Raw genomic sequence first — 23,085 nt, 5'->3', positions numbered from 1 at the left:
TACTTTTACCGATCCTGACATCTTTATTATTCATCCTTTTATTTCATTGGGTCTCAGAGGGATCATCATCTGTCCCACTTCCTCTGGCCTGGACTCACTGACAGTTGGGTGGAAAAAAACAGGAAGCTTTCCTTCCTCATTGCGTTGGGCTGGATGTTGTGTGGTTGTAGGGTTGCGTGCATGTGTGTGTGAGAGATCAGCCCAGCATCACAGCATCCTGCTTTTTTCCTACTTAGTTTTCCACAGCCTGCATCCATATATATCACGTGCACTGAGGCAGTAACTTTTTTTCTTCATTGATTCACCAGATTATTAATTTGATCCATACTTGTGTCTGTAAAATGTTACAAAATATTTAAAACTAACATCCCCATAGCTTCTCTTAGAGTTAAATTGTTACTTACATTCATGTGTAGACAAAGGAAGCATCAAATATCAGCAAAACAGGAAAGAGATATATTTTGGGGTTTAAAGAAAAGAGCAAAATAGTTGTCAATACATGTTATGCCGTTATTGTTGTCCTTACACAATGGTAATAGAAAGAAAGTAAATTGCCCATCCCAATTTATCAGATTGTTTTGTTATACTAATAATCAAAACTCGAAAAGTGTTTTTTTACACTGATATGAAACAAAGAAAAGCAAAAAATCCATAATTTCTAGAGGCTGGAATCAGCAAATGATTGACATATTTGCTTGGTAAATGATTAATTTAATATCTGGTTGTGAAACAATGAGGCAGTCTCGTTGACTCATCCAGAAACCAAAGATTATCCGTCACATTCCTCCAACACATCTCCCTCTGACTGACATATTTGGTGATTTTGCAGCTGTTTAGATTTTTTGATAACACGTCTCGAGGGTCATATAGTAATTGCGGTGGACTATGACTACACTTAACCGTGACATGACTGTAATGTCAACAGGATGTCATCAATGTTGCGCCTAACTAAAGCTCAATCAAGTTGTCCATTTGCCTGATAAAGATCCTTTCTTGAATCCAGACTGTGGAAACTCTTTCTGCAGCCCACAGTTGTTGTTCCAAATTCCAATATTGTGTTTAAAAGGGAAGTTGCTATTTGGCGCTCGGAGCCCTCGGCCTAGCCAAAGCTCCCTGATGAGATGTGGCTCTGGAGTTATTTGAAACCCGTCTCCTGAGAGAAGACTAAGCTGTAGTTATTACGCTGAGGTTAATGTCTGAGACGATCGGGGGTCAGAGCAGCGAGGTCGGTGCCGTGATTGTGTTATTCTGCTTAAAAGCAGAGCTGATGGGTCAGCGGTGAGGTATCGCCGCTGCCATGACATCACAAGGCTTCCTCTTCCTCGACGAGTCATTGCACTTAAATCTTACGGGAGGAACTCCTTTGTTAAAAAAAAGAAAATACTGTGAGCGGAGTGAACTGAACGGATGTGGAGCTCTTTGTTCTGTTCAGCCGTGGGCGAGTCAAAGTAAATTAACAAGAAAATACAATCAAAACGACACTGGGAAATGATCCACAAATGAAAGAAATGAATAGGCTGGTTGTGTAAAAAAAGGAAGGTAGTGAAATAAGTAGTTTCTTTAGAATGAAGAACATAATTAAACCTGCAGCTTCTACTAATCAAGCTTTTTAAAACATAATTAATCCCCGAACCAAGAATTGTAAACTTAAAACACTACAACATACTCATTTTGCAAAGCTCTACCAAATCCATTTGTCTGAGCTTGTGGCACAGATTAGTACATACTGCCATCTTCTGGTTGGTTTGGGCACAACATGCACCAAGAGAAAGCTCTTCTGGGAAGCTGCCGAACATCATATCAAATAGCAACGATTAACTTGTTTTAAAAAACACAAAAAGAAAGAAATGTGCGATGGATTCTATTGGGTTCAGGTTTATTAATAATCCTCAATAGTAATAAAACACATCTCTTTTTAAACATGTCTTACTATATTAATTCTACTAAACATTTTTTTTTGATAAGTGTAAAAATATCTTGAACACACAGTAAAAAGAATTCATACATTATTAAGATAAATTAACGTTTCAATTTGGTAGGTCATGAAATAGAGGCCGACTGTAATTCTGACACTTTCTGCACTTGCGTCATTGCAGCATACTTTTTTCATTACTCATGTTGGATTTAAACCACATAAAAGTGCAATCTATCTACTAAATTAACAATGAATTAAGCAACAATAACGTGTTTAAAGTGGCGGAACTGAAATGATGAGAAGTGGGATGGGGAAACTCAAAGCAACATTAGTGAAAAACATATTTTTAGCAAAGAGCACGAGTTAATAAACAACTCCGTCAGCAACGTTGTCTTTTCACAAACTCATGCAATGTTACAGAAATGAAAATACAGCTTCAAGAGTGATGACAGATTCACTCTCAGGGATCAAATTTCTCAGATTCAGACCAAAATAGTGCTGACGAGCCGCTGTGGCAGACACATTCTGTACATCATAAACAATAGTGAGGAAACGAAGAGTAATCGGGCTCTTAAATCTGACAGCGTTCTCATATGAAACACTGACGAAGCACTGAAGTGCCATAATACCTTACCAGTCATATATACACAGTTATAAAAACAAAATGAGACTCACTCAAGACGTACACACACTTACTTCATGCAAAACTACCAGTCAGACAAACCCGAGAGGAGGATAGAGATGCTAACAGATGACGGATGGAGGGAGGAAGGATGGAGGCGGTGGTGGTGGGTGTAAATAGAGGTTAATATCAGGGCTTCTGGGTCCAAGGCGCTGATGAGAGAAGCCAAAACCTCCACCACAGCAGCCCTGCCCCGGCTCAGCCCTGGGCCTCTCCTCCACCCTCTGCACCAAAAATACCAGCTGCGCAATCACCAAGTGGGATTAATCCTTTGAGAACCTCCACCACCACCACCACCACCATCACCATCACCACCATGCACCCGCCCGTCTCCCTCTGATCTCCATGCTCCAGAGGCAGAAGGTGCTCCGGCTCTCAGCTCACCAAATGTCACTAAAGTGCTCTCTCTACTAACTATGTGAAGCGATTCATTGAGGTCAGTCAAGGAAAACAAAAACAACTCCGAAATGAACATTTGTAGCGTATCAAACTGAATAATTCTCAGGTTTCCACCAACACATGTAAGCAACATCACATCATAAATGTCTCCTTAAACAAACCACAAAGTGATTCGACAAGAATGGCAGCTTGTGGACGCATGTCCAACAAGTGAGTCAAAACTTGATAGAGAGGTGTGTGTGTGTTGTGTGTGTTATGACGTATGAGGTGTGAGAATGTTGCACAGCTGTCAAGGAAAGAAAAGCTGAAATGGTGGAGACAGCCGTCTTAATGTGTGTGTGTGTTCATGAGAATGTGAGACTAGGAGAGAGAGAGAGAGAGAGAGAGAGAGAGAGAGAGTGAGAGAGAAAGTCCATCCATCTGTGTGTGGCGTGAAGCTGGCTCTGTCTCCAGCTCAGTACTTGGGTACTTTGGTATAATCCTCCTGGACGACACTCTTGCAAAGACACATGGAGAGGATCATCCCGAGGAGCTGGAGGAAATGGAGGCGTCAACGTAGTTATCAGTTGAAATGGACCAATGGGGCACTCGCTCAAACATAAAGCCACATTATTAAAACACGGAGCAGCAAGGTTTTCATACAAATCTAAACTTGAACCAAAATTTAAGAACATCCTCTACAAAAATTGTAATTAATATGGATTTCCATCCACTATCGTTATACAAGTATTAGGAGATAAACAGTAGGTGGTGCTACATCTCCAGACAAGTGCTATTAATCCCGAGCAAGAGGAGAGGCCCGTTGAACATTAAACGATGGAAAACAATGGAGAAAACATATGTGAATGTGAAGTTCATGTTTGTTTTGTGTATAAACTTGAGGAAGGTTACAGTCTCCTCATCGCTCCACAGATCTGATGTTTTATCTTCATTACATTGCATTCCTTTTAAATCTGAAGCTTGAGACAAGAGACACTTATCTTAGCTTAGCATAAAGACTTGGGGGCAAAGATCTGTCCACCAGCACCCTCTGTAGATTTTAATATCCCTTTTATTTATTCATAAGGGTGCACAACATATCGAATATACTCCATGTATTGCTGCTTGTTTTGCACAAGATGTAGTAATACATGTATACCTGTTGAGTTTGGAAACACTAATGTAAAGATGCCTCCACTTCGAAAAAGTCGGTGGAACTAGCAACAATGTGGTTTTGTGCTAGCTATATATATATATATATATATATTTATTAGGCATTACGCTAAGAGTGTGAAGTTTTCGATGCAGTCTAATTGTGTTATGATGGAGGGAGGGATTGTGGGCAAGATGAATGAGATAGATAGATAGATACCTCTATGACGGCCACGCTGCCACAGATTCCCATAATAACTCCAAAGTTGTCCAGGAGCCATTTCTCCACACTGGTAGCACAGCCCTACAGGAGAGAACGAGAAAATGAGAGAGACAGACAGAGAGAGAGAGAAGGAGGTTAAAAAAAGAGGGGGGTTGCAGGCCAAAAAAGTGTGGAGGACCGAGGAATGGCTTCGTGAACTGAGCCGGACATGAACAGAGCCTTTACAAAGCACAACTGTTGTCTTTGGACTGGGTCACTGAGGGGAAGAATAACACGGCTTAGCAGAGAGAGAGACACACACACACAGCGATAGAGAGAGAGAGCGAGAAAGTGGGATGGAAACAGAGAGAGAGAGAGAGAGAGAGAGAGAGAGAGAGAGAGAGAGAGAGGGAGGGAGGGAGAGAGACACAGCGATAGAGAGAGAGAGAGAGACACACACAGCCATAGAGACAGAGAGAGAGAGAGAGCGTCTGAGAACACGCAGACAGACCAGTGGAGGTTTCCTGGTGTTTGATTGAATCCCGCAGCACATACAACACGCCTCAGCTGTTGGTGTTCACGGCTGATTAAGTGCGACCACCATGAGTTACACAACACCAGTGAAACCGACTCGGTAATGAGTGGAGGTGTAAGGTCTGTCAGAACAATGCTGGGCGGCGTGCTGTAGCACTATGGTCACCCTGAAACAACACTGACCAGGGTTAAGACCACTGTTATTACATCTCAGGCACACCGGGGAGCAAACACAAGTTGAAAACCCCAACACTAGGACGTAATCATGCCGATTCAATGGGAAAACATTTAAATACATTCAAATTAATGTTCAAATTCACCATTGAGACATCAATGAATATTATTCAAAATATATTATATAGATGAATATGTGAATTGTGTTTTAAAGCAAAAAACAGTGGACCGAGTGAAACGTGTGTGTAGTGACTGAATCATGACGGAGTAATGGTCGCAGTTGCTCGTTTCACACGGTGCCTGAGTGAGTGAGTGAGTGAGTGAGTGATTACAAAAACAATGAACAAGGGGCACAGTTGGAAAGATTTTACAATTAATCACAGAATAGTCCTCCGCGATAACAAAAACGGATTTGTTTAGTAACGTTTTCTGGACCAGCGTAGACGCATTGAAAATTGGACCCACAACTGTTGGTTTTCTTGAGTAAATTCAACATTTAAAAATAATTTCCAACCGTATGCGCAATCAACACTGTTGCAGATGGTGAGCGTCATGTACCGTTTCATAGATGGGAGCTTGTGCGGACAGTTGCTCACACAGGCCCACGTCCCTGATGTCCGTGCCAGGTAAGGACTCATTGCGACAGGAGCACGAGTAGAGGTTCTGGGAGCTGTTCCTGATCAACATGTTCTCAGACCAGTTGCCTGGACCAGTCCATCCACAGCACTTCATCTGTTGGTATGAAAGAAAGGGGAATATATACGAGTGAGATGATGAGGAGATGAAGCAGAGGGAATGAAATTGGACGTAAAAAAAAGAGGAATGAAAGTTCGAATAAATAAGATGATGGAAAAACTAGCCAATACATTGGTTCAGTGAAGGAGCATTTCTGTTGTGGTGTTGGAGACCAATCTGTTCTGGACTGCTGTTTTCACAAAGATCAGGGGAAAAGAGGCTTGGCAGGAAAGAAAGAAAGAGAGAGAGAGAGAGAGAGAGGAGGGAGGAAGGAGATAGTGAAGAAAATGCATAAACTTTTTCAGAGCATGGAACCCTCTGACTTTCAGCTCGATTCAAAGCCGTTTTGTATTTGCAATGCGTAGATTAGTTGAATGACTCATTTCATCCAAAGTACAAAAAAAGAAAAGAACAAAACATTACTCATTTTTCCGTGAAGTGCTGGATTGTGAAAATGATTTCAGTGAATGGAATTTGGTTGGTTCTCCTCAAAGCTTTGAAACTCACAAATCAAACAGTAGAAACATTATTGTTGTAATGTAATTAAAACTCTTCACTGTGAGGTCTGAAGCTTCTCCAAAGTGAGTGACATAAAAGTCATTTTCTAATGTTTTGAGTAGCTGTATTTGACATTCAGAGCATTAGCAAAGCTAATAAAGCAAACAGCTATTTGTGATGTAAAGATACAGGAGTAATGTTAACCTGGTCCATGTTGAAGGTGGAAAAGAGCCATTTGTTTGTATTTGGTTTAATTTGTGCACCAAACTGCAACAAATTGATTTAAATGATGTGACTGCAAGGCCAGCGGTGCAGTTAGACACGTGCATAGTTTTCCTGTTTTCCCATTTTGCCGACAAAGTGTGGACACAGCATTACAATGAGAAGAACATGACACTAGTACTGAAGTGTTAACGCTGCATTCACACCAAAAGCGTTGCCAATTTTGGTGTGAATGCAGCATTAATTACATTCACACAGGAAACTAGGCGTCTCTAATTATATTCACTTGTACTATTAAAGACACGTAAACATCTGTTCATCCAACCTGCTGCTCTTCAAGGATCTATTATATTCTTATGACGATATCAACATGCTGTCAAAGGAGCATCAGTGGTAGCAGCAATTTAACCGGACACTTTATTACAACAGACTTGTTTGGTGCATTTAGTTTATTCTTGCATGCCAGGTTGAGGAGTTAACTCACCGTCTTCTGAATGTAGTCCCAGGTGTGCTCTGTGGTCCTGTTCTGGCCGGTGTAGTTGATTATCATGTCCTTCATGATGTTGGACATTTCATACTTTAACTAAAAATGAGATAAGAAAACAAAATGTATCAATATGACATAAAAACAACAATCGTTGGTGCAGAGCAGAGAGACAGTGTGGAAGAAAAGAAAACGCACCCACGCTCAATCTTTCTTAAATGTACTGGCAACATCTGAACCAGAATGTTTCTTTGGGCAACGCCTCGGGTGGCATTGCTCTGTGAAGTCCCACGCTGGGCTGAAACATCTACGCAAATGGTCGGAGCAGCACCGCTCTGTGTTTATGTGTGTAGAACCACAGAGCGTGGCCAGCGATGCATCTTCAGAGCTCTACAGGAGACGAGCGAAGGCCTCTCCCTATTCTGGGAAATGGCACCACCCCGCCTTGTGGTACGCCATAAACACAGGGAGCGCCTCCAAAGGCTGCAGACACACACACGGTCATGCTGGAGGGCGACCAGCTGAAAGAGCCACAACGGCCTCCGCCTATGCAGAGTCCTACAGGTGGGAGACTTAGAGGGAATACTCATCTTCTGGGAAGGAAAAGCCAGATTCAGAGCATGAAACCGGTCAGAGAGGTCTGTGTTCAAACAAAACACTCCCTTCATGTGCTCAGAGAACACACGCTGGTTTAGGTTCTGTTATTGAGGCTTGTACGTCCATCAGTAATGTTTGTTTTCTGGCTTCATATGTGGCAGCTATTGTATCGGGTCTGGTTTTAGGTGCATGATTTAAACTTTTCCTCTCAACTCATTAGCTAGATAGTATCCGGAGCAACGGGAACGTATCTTGAAATGTGTGTTTGTGTTAGTATTGTGCGTCAGTGCTCGAAGCACATCATTTATATTTCGCGCAGAGTCAGACTCGGTGGCTCAATGTATAGAAATAAATAAATGATCTTTTCTGTCGTAGTCTTGTTTACTTCTGGAGGTCATATTTTCATTCGTAAATAAATTGATTGTTTCAAAAACTCACTTTCAACTAAAATGTACCTTTTCACAAGTGTTATTGACGTACATTTTCTCTCTGGGCTTATTCATCTATCTTTCTATCAAAGGCTGTAAACATTTTTCCAAAATGTATTGAACAGCAATGACGGAAACATATCCATTCAGCCGTGGCTATTTGGTGATCCGGCCTGTAGAGGGCGTTGTTTCATCAAATACTTCAGCCGTAAGTGCTTTCTGTCCCCCGGGTAACAATTACCCTTTTAGATGAGGTGGTGTTAGACATACCAATTACGGCATCAACATATGACAGCAGCTCTAGAACAATACACACCGTGAGTTTAGCTTCTCCTTAAACACAAACAACTAAAATACCCAGAGTACGATGACAATGGAAACATTCAGTTTGAGAGCCTGCTGGCTACAGCCTCTTCTTCTCACTTTCCACGTCACATGAGTCACAAACCAACACCACGTCACCTTCTATTTGTTGAGGGACCCCCTGCATCCTTTGTTTCATAGCAAGATGCAGGGGGGTCGCGGAGAGCTTAAGCAAAGACCTAAAGCCAGCTATACGAGGAGAAAGCACCAATACCCAGTTTTACCAGTGGGAGGAAGATTGGGGGTTGTTAAAGGGCAAAAAGATCAAATTAAGAGACAAAATACAATAAATACTGTAAAGACCGGAGGGAACTGTTGAAGTGAGATTGAGAAATTAAAGTAAGGAGAAAAGTTGATGAATAAAGTACATTCGAGAGTGAGTGTCTTACCCGATCTCTTTGGAAGTAGATGAGAACTCCAGCAGTGACCTGGGCGATGAGGATGAGTAGGAGGCAGGTGAAGTACTGTGGGGGAGAAAGGGAGATGTTAGGACAACATTTATGATCAACACTTTTAACTGTCAATACTGCAGGAATCTCCTTTTACAAATTATGGAAATGTAATTAAAACACACATCTTGAGTGGCTATAATATAAGCTAGAGAGACATTTCCCTCAAAAACAGCTACAAGGAGAATGAATATTGGACTTCCAAATAAATGCTAATGTTGAAAAGTAACTGCTAAATTGTGCACATCTCCAAAAAAATTATATATGTCAATGTAGAGTTCACAAATTGTTTTTGGCCTTGACAAATATTTGATTGCAGTTATAAAAAAAGTCATTACAAAACAAAACAAGCAGAACAACTTTTACCTTTCATTTAAACTGTTATTAATCTGGGTTTAGTGTCTCTAATCTGCAAAGCCGTTCTGTCAGAATAATGTCGGCCATTAAAGATTCTGAGTGAAAACAAGGTGTGTGTGTGTGTGTGTGTGTGTGTGTTGATGGAGGGGGGGGGGGGTGTCTTTTCCAGCTGGTCCCTATGAGATGTAGGTCACAGCAGTTCTTCAGTTAACCCCGAGCAGGTTTAACCCTGTAGAGGTTATGCACCCATCCCCACATCTCACTGGGTGTGTCCCTGTCACCCCTCCCCCTCTCTAAAACACCACATGCTGCGAGGCCCCGGTCCACACCGAAGCACATATGCGAAAGGTCTTTCCCGTCAGCAGGAATCTATCATTGGTTCTTAGCCAAGCGCATTTAGGTGAATATTTCATGTGGACAGTAACTACAAGATACACAATCATTTATAGTTAACAGACCCTTTAGATATAGGGTTGATTAGAGAGCTAAACACGACAGGGGCATTTTAATGCAAACATTATTTTGGTGTGAATGCAACATAATTATTATCTTATTTAGAGACTCAACATTAGTGAGGCGAGAGGGAGAGAGCGAGCACGCGAGAGAGAGAATTTTAAAAGCACGGCACTGGCCCAGACTAACAGGGATGTTGTCGGTCAGCACTTTGAACAATTTTTCGATTAAAACCTTCTTTCATGAAACAGAACATGAAGTTACCTGCGTAGGTCAGATGTAAGCTCTCACATAAGTTTCACATGCACATTTAATGTTAAACTGCCACTGTTTGAGGGACTGCCAAGCTGTTCCGTTAGCATTGGTGCTAAAAGGGAATATCTTTCCTCACCAGACCCAGCAGACAACGGATTTCGTAGATCGCTCCAATGCAGCCGAAGAAGCCCATGGCCATCGACAAGGACCCCACTCCGATGAAAATGTAGGCAGCCACTTTCAATGTGTCTGATGATTCTTCTGGAGAAACGGATGCAAACAGACAGAAACCACACGTAGGGTTACATTTACACAGAACCACTGAAACCTGTATGGCTTCTACTAACCAAACACCTGCTACTATTCTTTTCATAGCAACAGTTCGCTGCTAAATTCAGTTTTTACTCAGAGCTGAGTTGACAGAAAACTGACTCACAAAATGCACTCACACATGTTTGTTTTTCTTGATTGAACACCAGCAACAGGGCTCAGATCTCTGCTCTTCTTTTTCTACTCTAATCGCATCATGTCTGCATACAAATGGAGTTTAGAGGAAGGCCTCGTCCACAAGCCCACAGTTATTCACAATGCAAACACTCTACTTCTCTGAATTCAGAGCATTCTGGTGCTTTTCTTCCACATATTATTTTAATAGGCCACCAGAGAGCGTCTGACCCATGTGTAGCGAGATAAATTGATTTCCCCTCTTTGGTATGTAGAGAGGGAACACTCCAGGAGTAAGAGGGGGGATAAAATGGAAGATTGGAAAGAAGATAAACTGGAGCCATCTGGCTGTGTGATATCTGGGCTGGAGGAGCTCCAGAGTCAGAGCTCGGTCTGCAGATGAAGCCAGAATCTGAGCTCTGTGAAATGGCCCCAACTCAAATTCCTGGGCCAAGCCTACTAGAAAGAGTTATCAGATAACTCCCTCCCATCCACTTGGTGAAGAAGCTGACTGACAGCAGCTCCTCCACCACTGGTCAATGAATATAATGCAATGTGGCTTATTGGCTTCCCTGAGCACATTAGCTGCTGAAGCTTCATGCAGCAATCACCGTACACAATATGCACTCGTGCATATAGAATGTGAATTATCCCATGGACTGTAAAACCAAATTGTTTTTCCTGGTACAACTCCACGATGCAAAACATAATACACTGAGCCAACACTTGTCCTCTGAAACATCCAGGTCAGACGTGACAACAGAACCACCTTACTTTGCAGACATGCTCAGTCTATATATTCCAACACGTACACTTATTATCACAGGATGTAAGCCGTGTCATTCTTCCAAAGATAAATATGCAATCAGCAGGGCGGCAGCGCATTTTCCTACCATGCTCCAATTCTCGGAAATAAACCACGACATTAGAGCATAGACGTAAACATCCAATCCAGATTGGAAACTTATTAATGTTTCATACAGGCTTTCCAATAAATGTAATAACTGTTGTTGCTTATAATCGCTCATTCCCCCCCAGAGACATTGTATTTAGACAGTATGCATCTTAACCACTCTGCCAATAGGACAACCCCTTCTTCTATATGCAAGAACTACAAAAATATGTTGATTAAGAACAGCAACTTATCAACACAGTTGTTTGATAATTGAGTAATTAATGCCTCTAACTTTCAAAGTAAAAACACTAACTATCCATTATTTCCAGCTTCTATGTGAGGATTTGCTGTTTTAATGTTGTATATCTACTAAATATCTTTGAGTTTTGTACTGTTGGGTCGCACAAAAAACAAGACATCCGAAGATGTCACCTTTTTCTTTTTTTAAACAATGTATTGACCAAAAGACAAATCAATAATAAGGTAAATAGTCAGCAGATTTTTCAACAATGAAAATCAATCAACAATTGCTATTTGAAGGTCTAATGGACGCAAATACATAATGTAGATGGTGGAGTGTACTGAGACACAAGGACATTATTACATGCACATACATCGCTGACTCCACATGCGTTACCAGAGCAAAACATGTCGCGGTGGTTGAAGAATAATTGAAAGCTAAAAGTACATCAGCCAACATATGCAGACTGTTTATGTGGCCGCTTAGCATTTAAAAGGGAGGCAGACAAGCATGCTGTATGTTCTATATCCAGCTCTCTGTTGAAGCATATTATTTTAAACACACACACATACATACATAGACACAGACACACACACACAGTGGCTGCTAAAGCAACAGATGTCTGCAGGTTTCTTAAAAAACGAAATTGGACGACCTGAAACATTTGGTAAAATGCATGAAAAGGTTTAAAGTATAGGCCTCAATCAATGTCAAGATATTCAGTGAGAACATCGAGATACACTGATCACGAGTGTTGGCAAAACAAAGCATGCTAGAAACGGCTGAGTCTCTAGTAAAAGCTTGATATCGAGCGCAGAGATAGAGAACAGGAAGTAGAAACGACTGGTGCTGGTCATACATGGTCATCGGTTGTTCTGCCAGACACTTTAATTTATTTGACAGTTATTAGCCTCAATTTGGAGCAGAACTATTTCCCTGTAGCACATTCTATTTTCATAATAGAGATTTAGTCAGTGGATGTTCAGTATATTTTTTTCATGTCAGCCAGTTTTCTATGGTTATTAAAAAAGTGGGAACTATAATTGAAAGATGAAAAGAAAGATGCTGTGTGTAGTTTCCCTGCAGCCCAGTGATTAAATGAACACGTGTTCCAGTATAAACATACACCCTGGAGTTACAGGAAACGTCATGCAACACTAATTGAACCTCAAAGCGACTCTTTCCGTGACCACGTCTAAAGTTTTAATTGACGCCATTTTGTCATATTTTTGGCATGTTATGGCAATACATCTAATCTTTGGATTGACTTTCCCCTCCAACATCATGTAGAATCAGTGGCCAGTAATGAAACATATTCAGGCTGCCCTTTATATTTTAGCTGACATTTCTAAGTTTTTTTTAAACTAACAGTCAGACCCTCTGGCAGGTGTGTTTAAGTGGCAGAGCAACAGATCTCTACTTAATGCAGCGTCCTGCTGTGAAGCTAGCACCTGTGTTCTGTGTTGCCTTCACAAACACGTTGCTGCAGTCAGCATGTGTTTGGCTGTTCTGTTGTGTGCTTATGGCTCGTTTTCATGTCGGTCTCTGCAAGATGTTCTAAAATAGTTACTCAGGCGGTTTCCATGGGACTGTCCATATAAAAAGGGGCAGAACTGTGATGCCCTTCGAGAAAGCTGCTCACAGGATGGGAGACTGCTGGGTCTTGTATGTCCCTCTGTACTCTAAACATGACCAGTGTCACACATTTAGCTTGTATAGAGATGAAGGAAATCTTGGTTCACTTTATGTGCGGATTCAAAACTTAAAGCAGAAGTCGATCATCTTTGTGTTTAATTTTCAAAAGCGTAAGCGGCCCAAACAAATATAATTTTCCAACAAAGTTCTCTTTTTTATGTTCATGACTTTGGAAAGTTTTTGAATAATCTGCAGCACATTTCCAAACGGTGCTTTGGCTCACTCTCTGGCTCACATACCTAATTTTCAAGGCTGACTTTTGTTTAAACATGAGGCAAGCTGACTTTTGGCAGGTGCTAGCAAGATAAACTGAGGGCATCATGTACCTGAGGTATTGATGTAGTATTGATATAGAGGGGTGTACACCGAGGGGAAGATGCCTTTTTAACTGAGGAAGAGAGGTCCTGAAACTAAAACATTCCTGAAGTTCCCCTCCCTAAAGCCATTCGGACATCTGCAGAAGCCTCTATTAATATAACCCATAAAGAATGGAAACTGAAAACACAAAGATCCTGTTTATGGTCAGGCAATGGTAAAACTTCTGAGGGGAACACAGAGTCAATAAACAGAGTTGCCTGCAGCTTGGGTTTTCTTTTCCTCTATAGAGTGGGAAGAGATTTCCTTTGAGGTTAGAAATCCTTTAGTTAGGAGTTGAAGTTGACCCCTCCTGGGTACATGGAACAAAAATACATGAAGCAAAGAAGGTCATCAAGCCTCACATCGGAAGGGAACTCCTCAGGGTATCAGTGAAGCAAAATCCCTTCAGGAACAGCTGGATTATCATAACAATAGGCCTGGGGTTGGCAGGGATGACGGATACTGTACTGCCTTTATATTCTGGCCGTCTCACTGGAGATAAGAAAACTCAGTTCAATAATAACCTTGGAGTGATACGTCCAGAAGTGACCTGAAAAGCTGGAAAAGGAGCCAGAGGAAGACAAGAGTCTGTCTGACTAGTTCAGGACAGAAGGTCAGTTCTGGCTGGTCATCGTCATAACTTCAGCCTTTTCACAACTCATTAGTGGAAGCAGCACAGACCTCCTGCCTAAATATAGAACTATCCAGCTCTGCTCGGTCCTCAGAGATTGGCCTTTCTCATCATAAAACTTCACATAGTAATGGCCTGTGAACAGAAGCTAAGAATAAATATAAACTATGTGTTATTCTCACCATTGATGTTTATGAAATGTTAGAACGTTTTACCATAATATCAAGTATAATATCTGCAATCTAGCTAGTAATGTTGTTCTGTGTCTAACCAATCTCTTAGTTCTGTTAAAGTGGCTCAGTGCACATGGCACATCATCAGATTCACTGAAGCTTTGCACACTGCGTCACATGTACATCTCCTAGAGGAAAGGGCTAGCACAGTGTCATTGAAAGATACACAAAATATTAAGTTCCAAGACATATTAAACTGCCAGATAATAAATTGTAAGAACTCTTTTTTTATAGACTGATGTTGGGAGAAAACCTCAACGCTGCTCTCGGCAACGCTCTACCAGGATGAACACACTGTAAACATTTATTACCAGATTTATGGCAACCAAGAGATTCCATCCGTGGTTCCTTCTTCTTTTCCGCTGGAACTGGGCTTCATTGTGCTTTCTCTGCTTTTTCACAGATTAACTAAGTTTGACATATTGTTGTCTATGACAAAGGAGATAACTTGTCCTCTTAGGAAAATGCCATTTAGAGGCTTGGTTTATTTTTCTCTACACTGTGCCAACAAATAGCTCTGTGACAACATCTGTGAAGGTGGAACGTTCTAGCTCCTCTGCTATCTGTGGAGCTGAGAGAGCTGGCAAATTCAAAGAACAACTCTGTGGAAAATGTGGGGGAAATGAACCTGCTATTACTGACATATGATTAACCGACTTGACATGCCTTGGTAATTGTGAGCCTGTCACCTCCCCTGACTCGCCGACTCCCCACAGACGTGTCTATCAGTGCGAGTAGACAGGGAAGCCTTAGAACTGCAGAGGAAGGCATAAAGTTTCATTTGTGCGTATAATGATTTTCTGTTTATTTGCGGAAATAACGTTGTTTCTTGAGATTCCTTTGGGATCAATTCACCGTAGGCTCCGCAGAGCAGCCCAGAAGTTTTAGGATTTTACAAGCACACTCTCCAATCTCCCTTTCCAAATGTACTGCGTTCAGACCAGCTGAACTGACATGGGTCAAAAGGGCAGAGTGCTTACGCATGTGAGGGTTATCACAAAATGTAAGGACATTTGGCTGGACTGTGGCTGTGTGTGAGTGTTACAACACTTACGTAGAACTGCAATGAAGCTCTGGTTATCAAAGAGGACCCACAGGCCAAAGCCCATAATCAACGCTCCGAAGACCTGTGGAGAGGAAAGAGAGAAGAATCAGGCAGCACGTCTCATCTGAGAATAAAACACAGTATCTGTGTGTCTTAACCCTTGTGTTGCCTTCGGGTCATTTTGACCCGATTCAATATTTAACCCTCCTGTCGCCTTCGGGTCAATTTGACCCGATTCAATGTTTAATGTCGGTGTTCTTTCGGGAGTCAACAAACAAACATAAAGTACCTCACACTTAAACTTGGAAAACAATATTAATTCTAATAATTTTCTGGAGATTTTAATAGCTGGGGTCATATTGACCTCAAGGGTAAAATATGTTAGGAAATATAAAGGTAACAGGAGGGTTAAACATTGAATCGGGTCATATTGACCCGAAGGCGACAGGAGGGTGAAACATTGAATCGGGTCAAATTGACCCGAAGGCAACACAAGGGTTAAAGTGAGTCCCATAATTATGCTTCCTCAGTCTGTCACATCTGGAATTCATCAGAACCTAACTCTTCACTCTGTCTCCTTCTCGCACAGAAATGTGCAGAGAGAAACAGGATGTGGAGAGGAGCAAGAGACCCACTTTTTTCTCACATGTAACAGCCAGCGACACATCTACTAATCATACTCAACTGCAAACTCAATAGTGTGAATTAAGGCTAAAGAGGTCGAGACAAGCCAAAAAGAGACACATCCTCACCTGAAGAAAAGAACATGTGGTCACTGGTGACTGAAAGACTCAGAATATTATAGTTAGAAGTTTCACCCTATATAAGGTCGACCATTGTGAAGAGGAAATTAACTTCTATGAAATGTTCTATGAAAGAGGGCCTCTGTTTAGAAGTGGCCGGACAATGAAGTGTAGGGAATTTCCATAGATGTACCCCCCCCACACACACACACACACAACTCTACAACAGTCATTAGAGCCACGGTTAAGAGCTGTTCATTTGAAAAAAGGTCCTGTTGAGCTCCCGGCAGCCATCATTAGCCCACCACTTCCTGGCTTCCCCTCGCCTGCACTAGTCTGTCCACATGGACAAACACACACACACGCTTCCTATTAGACACCAGTCGAGTGTTCACATCAAAGGCAGGTTTACAGCCACAGTTTCATTGGAAAGGCCTGGACATCCTTGCAGAGTCAGTTTTAGGAGTCTGGAGTTTTATCAACCTCTGGACTTTATGTTGTGGCCGGTGAGCAAGAGGAGGAAACAAACAGAAACCATCTGCTGTTTTTTTAGACCTGGCTGTCCTCAGGTACTCTGTAAAGTCTCTCGCTCCAGGCAGAGTTTCAGTGAGACTTTCCACTTTATCTCTACTTATCTTTGGTGCTATTGGAATAAGGAGGCTTATGCAAATAAAAAGGTCCTGCTTAAAGGCACCAGACAGCTCCAAATGCATCACGAGTGTCGGATTCAGCCGAAGAAATGGAGCACACCTTTCCGTTTAGGTAAATAAAGCTGCAGACAAAGTGGAAGTCATGTGACGTGTCCGACTGCACGCTATGCAGTCGTTGCAGCAATGCCAACGAGCAGTGATGAAGAAATGTGATTACTTACAAAGAAGAGGAGGTTGAAGAGAAATAGAAAATACTTGGTGACTGTGATGCATCCTTTCCCCATGGCTGCGCTTCTAGAAGACAGAAATGAAAATAAAAGTTAAACATCAGAAGGAAATGTCGTGTTCCAGTATAAGATTTAAAGAAGAAAAAAGACAGCTAGCCTTGATATAGCTTTCTATGCCACACAATAAGGACTCATGAGTTCCTTGTTTAACACAGTTGTAATGTTCAAAACAACAACATTGGGTCTAATAATTTTTTTAACAGTGATGATTCTTCAGTCTTAATCAGCTCAGCTATTTTCTAGAAGTCAAACCTTTTCTTTAAATATTTACAACAGTATAGTACGCTCTTGAAAGCAAAAATGTGTTTAATAATATAGTTTAATTCTTAACAAACAAGAGGAACCACCCTGGTGAGGAAAGACCACCACAAAGTCATGATGGCTGTGTGGAGAGCACGACAGCATCGTGGTCAGACATGCTACGGTCATTTCAAGGAAAGAGGAACCGGACCAATAGCGACCAGGTTTGATAAAACATTGTTTTACAGAGAATTTTACTAACCACTTTGAGCCAACAACATCCAGCCATATTCAGGAGGTCTGGTGTCATTTAAGGATGCATTACAATCAATTTACCTCTCGCTCAACAATATTGGTGTTTCATGTACACAACCTACACAAATGACTGCATTCAGTGACTTTTTAGCGAGTAACATTTTCCTATGAGGAAACACCTGTGGGCCAGGCACGCCTCCCACATACTGCACAGTATAGGGACACTTTATGAAACCCTCTAGCAACACCATTCAGCCTGGGTTACATGAGTCGAAAGAAAATATATTTACCACAACCAGACCTTCCCCTTTACTGGGAGTACTGAAAATATAACCAGCCATTGTGGTTATTTGAGGAGTCTGAAAATATCCTACAGAGACAACTCCCCGTGTATCGCATGACAAGCTGTTCTCTTCGCCTTCTCGATTTTACATCAAAAGTGCCGGTTCTTCCCAATGCCCGGGACTATAATAGTGTGTATTTAGTTATATTTTAAACAGTGTACTACTTTTGGAAGCAAAAACCCAGGAACTGATGTTTATTGTGCATTATTTGTGAATCTCAAAGATATGGTACTTAAAATCCGTTAAAAATATCCTGTGTTTTGCACTCTTTTGTAATTGATAGATCATAATTATTTTAGCAATGGTACATTTCTTGTTCGAGATTCGGCTGGGGACAAGAATAAGCACTGCAAATTAAGGAAGCACGAATTTGCCTTTTTCAGTCCCAATGAAAGGTCTGAGACTAGGACTATTCTTTTATGTGTAAGGCAACATCAGACTTGACCATTGTTGTGCCTAACTTTGTACAACATGTAACAAATAAACACATCACTTTCTACAAAGACTAGTATGCTGTTTTACCTGTTAAATTACTTTTGAGGTGCATTTTAACTTTGCTGACATCTTTCACTCATGTAAGACTGTTAACTTGCTTATTTATTTCTAGGACTACAGTCTTCATTGTATTGTTTCCTGCTGATTTAAGTGGCTGCTTTAATACTATTAAGAATTATTAATTGAAACACATTCTGACAATTTCCTTCTCACAAAATTCTGTGTCTGATCTAATCTTCAGGATTCAGGAGTTAGTAGGTTCAATAAAACACAGACAGTTGAGTTTCACGAAGCAATACAATTAGAGCTGCTGGGAACCGTCACAAAAGCACCAGTTATTTAGGTTAGCTAAATAATTAATGTAGATCTCTCTGATCCAGCATGCTTGGCTGGAAGACACAATCTGAATGGAAGGCCTTTCAAAAAATGTCTAGGCTATTAATGTTCTTGATAACCTTAATACCAACACAATTCATGTTTACAAAGCAGATAATCCTAAAAGGAGATTGCTGTTCTTCATAGATGGTGAACAGCAGTGCAGATTAAAAAAGGCTTAATTATGGCAACTGTTTGTTGACTGAGCCCCGTCCATCTGAAAACAATTCCCAAAAATGCTACTTGTATCTTTCAACAAAAAAATATTATATAATTGAATAGGCTAACGGGACGTTCAAGCTGAAGCAGCTGACAGAGCATATTGAGGTTAGCAGCAAAGCCAAACCATAAATACTCTCTTTTGCAGAACACGCATGCGAGGCCAAACATTCGCAGCAGATACTGTAAACTTTGGGGCAATTTTAAAAGATTTATTTTTGCTGAATCTGCCGAGACAAACCCAATCACACGGGACTCCCTGAAAGTGAATGACAAATCTGTTCCGAGGCGAAAATAAGGACTGGAAAGTCTAAGAGCCAAACGGCAATTCCAAGAAATAGAAATAGTAGCCTTATATAACGGCTAGTATTCATTATGCTGCAGAAATTCAGTGAAGAACTACTTCCAAAAAGTAGTCGATTACATTTCACCCAATAACAGTGATTAATTCTCGAGGGAGATACAACCAGTATAGGGTCAACTGATGTTGGCAGGACCCACCTATGGGCAGGTGAAACAGCAGAGTCCAGGATCGCCTCTCAGCGGCTGTAAACAAATGAGCAAATAACAAATCTGATTGGACAAAACCCCCAGCAGGCCTGTCTGAGACTATTCTGTGAAACCCCCGAAAGCTTACGGTGCAAAAAACATACACAGAAAAGAAGCGACTCTCAAAGAAAGCTGAAAATGAAACACCTGAATTTCTAAACTTGGTGACCTCGTACAGCGATTTATTTCCCCCATCGAAGACCCCATTTCCCTCCAACTGGTGTGCCATCAGGTGTGATCATCATCAAATAGGGTTTGGTGTGCACTAAATTTAAATAAAATTGTTCTAAAAAATAAAAAGCAAATACACAAGCACGGGATCCAGAGAAGATTATGAAGGCAGCATTAGGGACAGATGACATCGACTGTCGGTAATGGACCCAGCATGGATCAACAGGCCAAAAACGAGCCAATGAGCAAACCTCCATCTACCACCTCCTCTTACTGTATTCATATTTGACCCATTAACACATCTGAGTCCATTAAACTTGCCTGGTATTAAGCCCTTAAATACCAGGCCTAAATCCTGCTTTAACATCTGGAACAACGTTGTTGGTCCCAGCGTGCAGACAGGATGTCGCTCATCATCTCTGCGGCATTTTGGTGACTGGACTGAAACATTTGCATTTTTGTTTTTGCGAGGAAACGGCTTTGGCACGGATACGTCTCTAGACACAGTTAGTGGCGTAAGTTCAGTTATGTGCCGAATATCGAAGCTTGCGAGGGAGAGGACAGCTGGCAATTATATTTGTTATCAAAATATTGTTTGGTGAAGCCTCTTATTCCTCAAAATCTGTAATCTAGATTATGTTTCATTACTTGGGTCGCTTCAACAGTTGACGAGTCTAAACTATTTATGTGGGAAGGAGCGTATTTCCAATTTTTTTTTTTTTAAATCGATTTAGGTCACTGCCATAACATAAAAAGGTTTAAATCCCTCACAGGTAATGTCCATTATGAAGAGTGGAAACAATTAAGTTGTGGCAACAAGACCAAAACATGCACACCTGCTTCTTATCTGCTATTAATTACCACTCAGCTTTTTAAAATCACGTTGTGCATGTACAAACAAAAATGAAACCGTACAAGTTACCTCAGGCACACCTCTTGAACATTGCTCTCTTGGTATGACCAGCTCAAACCAAGCACAGATCCATTCATTTTATCACATAAAAGAGAAGAAAAATGCTGACGTGGCTTGATGAAAATATCAACAGGTGGAATCTTTTGCCTCATTTCACAGCCAGCTTCAAATGTGATGGAAATCCCACTTTATTAAAGCCAGATTAGGAAACCAGAGGCTGCAGTGGAACCAGCAATGTGAGGATTCATTAGCCAGTGGCCTCGGGCTGTGGTGTCCTACATCAAACAACTCACCTCTGATCTACTGAGGCTTTTAAAGATACATCATGTGGGTATATGAGCTGCTAAAGACTTTGTAATGAAGTGTACTCTGCAGTTTATAAACGTCACACACAGCCGCCAAAAACAAACTCATAACATCGGCAACTGAACAATAGATTCATCTACTTATTCCTGCAGGAGAAGGTAAGCATAAGAGCAGACAGTTACAGAGTTGGGAATTCATTACCTTGCTCCACTACAGTATCTGTTCCCTCGGATATGAATTTCTGCTTGTGAACCACAATATTGCTAAAAGAATATCCACAGATAATGCAAGAGGGCTGCAAGAGCAGTGTTGCAAATGGATGTTGCATCGCCTGTGGTGGGTTACTCCGTGCTTCTATTCAGTTTCACGAATGCTTCCTTACAGCTTACACCATGTTCCTCGTCAAGCCCTCTAATACACACACACACAACAACAACAACATATTCCTGTCTGACCGCTTTGATATGAAAATAATATAACTATCCTGTCACAGAAGATACATAGATCCTTGCTGAATAATCCAATAATGGAGATGAATGAAACAGCAGTTTAAGCAGTCACTATTTGGATATTACACTTAGTTTATCAAAGTTGAAGCCTCCAAAACACTTTGTATAGAGGCTTACATTAAACACACGTCACAGTGAGACAGCTGTGCGCGTGGAGGTCTCTCTGAGGTCTCGACGTGGGTTAAAACGTGCATTAAGTAGTGACAACAAGGACGTTTCGCAGCTTCCCCGTGAAAGTAAAGCGACCACTAGACACCTGCTGTGACGTCACGGTTTACCTGAGGTTCCTCAACGACCAACAGCGTAATGCACATTTCAATATAACCCACATTAACGCGACAGCACGTAGGAGCCGCCACCGATAGTAGGTTAACACTTCTTCACGTCGCTGTCCGACGGTAAACTCAACCGGTTCGGTTCAGGTGGACGTTACCGTGACGTGAGGACTCGTTCACGGTCACGTTAACCGTAGACGTCTCTTCGCAGCCAGCGGCGCTAACAGCCGCAGCACATCAACGTAAACACGGCGTGTTGTTCGTTCAGGAGACACTTTGACACGGAGGGCTTTGCAGGAGCGAGACTACGTTTTCTAAAATGATAAAGTAAGTAACTCGTTGTTTACCAAGACTGAAAAAGTTACACGTAACGTGGAAAAAACGCTGAAACTTACTTTGACATCTCCAACAAGGTGGCACACGTCGGGTCGACCGTCTTCTGTCTGGCGAGCTGGTGACTAAACGTCTCTAGTGAGAAACAAGACTAGTGTACGTGCGTGTGTGTGCTTGCGGGACGGGTTCACACCCCTCCGGTGCGGTTTCATTAACCCTGCGCTGCCCTGCGCAGCCAGAAACACGGACAGACGTTAAAAGGCCACACAGGCGCGTAATTCTCAACTTTTACACAACTAAAGTAAATTATATAAATAAGCATAATTTAATTCGTGGAAAGCAAGTTTAATTTTGAGATGGCCCACTTGACTGTTTACATGTTCTGGTTCTTTTTTAGTAGTAAATAGTAATGTAGTACTTTTTTATTTCAAATCATCAGATTTATAAAGTAAACTGTGTCATAATAAGGATAACGCAGTATTGTCATCTGGGGGAAATTCACAAGCTATACTCGTCAGATAAAGTTAAGTTAAATTATTAACCAGCTTTAACAAAGATGTGATTATGTACACATTAATACATCAATATTTATAATCCAATAATATACATAAAGAAATGGGCCATTCTGAAAAATGAGTAATTTTACTATAAGTCCTTTAGATGTATGTCATTTCTTTTGTGCCCTTCTTTAAATTTGATTTTCACCAAAAATAAACCTGTTTGGGTTATGTTGACATTATCCAAAAGCGTTAGGCATCCAATGGCTGTCCCATCCATCAAGAGAATGCAAATCATACCAGAAGATAAACCAGTTTGATATATATGCTGAGAAACCCAAAACAAATATTTTCAACAGCCTTTTAAATGATCCATTGCAAACTACTCTTAATTACCATTTACTACCATATAAACCAAGACTCAATATTTTAAGTGTAAAGTATGAGGGGAATGCATACACAGGGATAATGGGAGTCGTTTGCCGATAAAAATCACTAAACAAAT

At 41.2% G+C, this 23,085-nt stretch overlaps 1 protein-coding gene across 2 annotated transcripts; it reads right to left on the bottom strand.

Annotated features, from left to right (window-relative positions):
• Positions 1-1,859: 1,859 nt before the first annotated feature.
• On the bottom strand, positions 1,860-22,248 carry cd82b (CD82 molecule b). Of its 2 annotated transcripts, XM_056416542.1 has the most exons (10): positions 22,146-22,207; positions 19,529-19,573; positions 17,034-17,106; positions 15,429-15,501; positions 10,015-10,139; positions 8,754-8,828; positions 6,977-7,075; positions 5,596-5,769; positions 4,348-4,431; positions 1,860-3,528 (listed from the first exon to the last, which is right to left on the bottom strand). In XM_056416542.1, the coding sequence occupies exons 3-10, from the start codon at positions 17,094-17,096 to the stop codon at positions 3,451-3,453; spliced, it is 771 nt and encodes a 256-aa protein (XP_056272517.1). In that variant the 5' UTR covers positions 17,097-17,106; positions 19,529-19,573; positions 22,146-22,207; the 3' UTR covers positions 1,860-3,450. The 2 variants fall into 2 exon arrangements, with proteins under 2 accessions (XP_056272517.1, XP_056272516.1); XM_056416541.1 differs by lacking the exon at positions 19,529-19,573 and having other exon boundaries at positions 22,146-22,248.
• Positions 22,249-23,085: the final 837 nt, after the last annotated feature.

The sequence above is a fragment of the Pseudoliparis swirei genome, chromosome 6, assembly GCF_029220125.1.
Source record: "Pseudoliparis swirei isolate HS2019 ecotype Mariana Trench chromosome 6, NWPU_hadal_v1, whole genome shotgun sequence".
NCBI classification, from domain to species: domain Eukaryota; kingdom Metazoa; phylum Chordata; class Actinopteri; order Perciformes; family Liparidae; genus Pseudoliparis; species Pseudoliparis swirei.
This window is presented reverse-complemented; position numbering and strand designations above follow the sequence as displayed.

Coding starts and splice junctions, on each gene's coding strand:
- cd82b (XM_056416541.1), bottom strand. Junction 8,829..10,014: donor TCCGTTGTCTGCTGGGTCTG/GTGAGGAAAGAT, acceptor TCTCCCCCACAG/TACTTCACCTGCCTCCTACT. Junction 4,432..5,595: donor AAGCTCCCATCTATGAAACG/GTACATGACGCT, acceptor TCTCTCCTGTAG/GGCTGTGCTACCAGTGTGGA.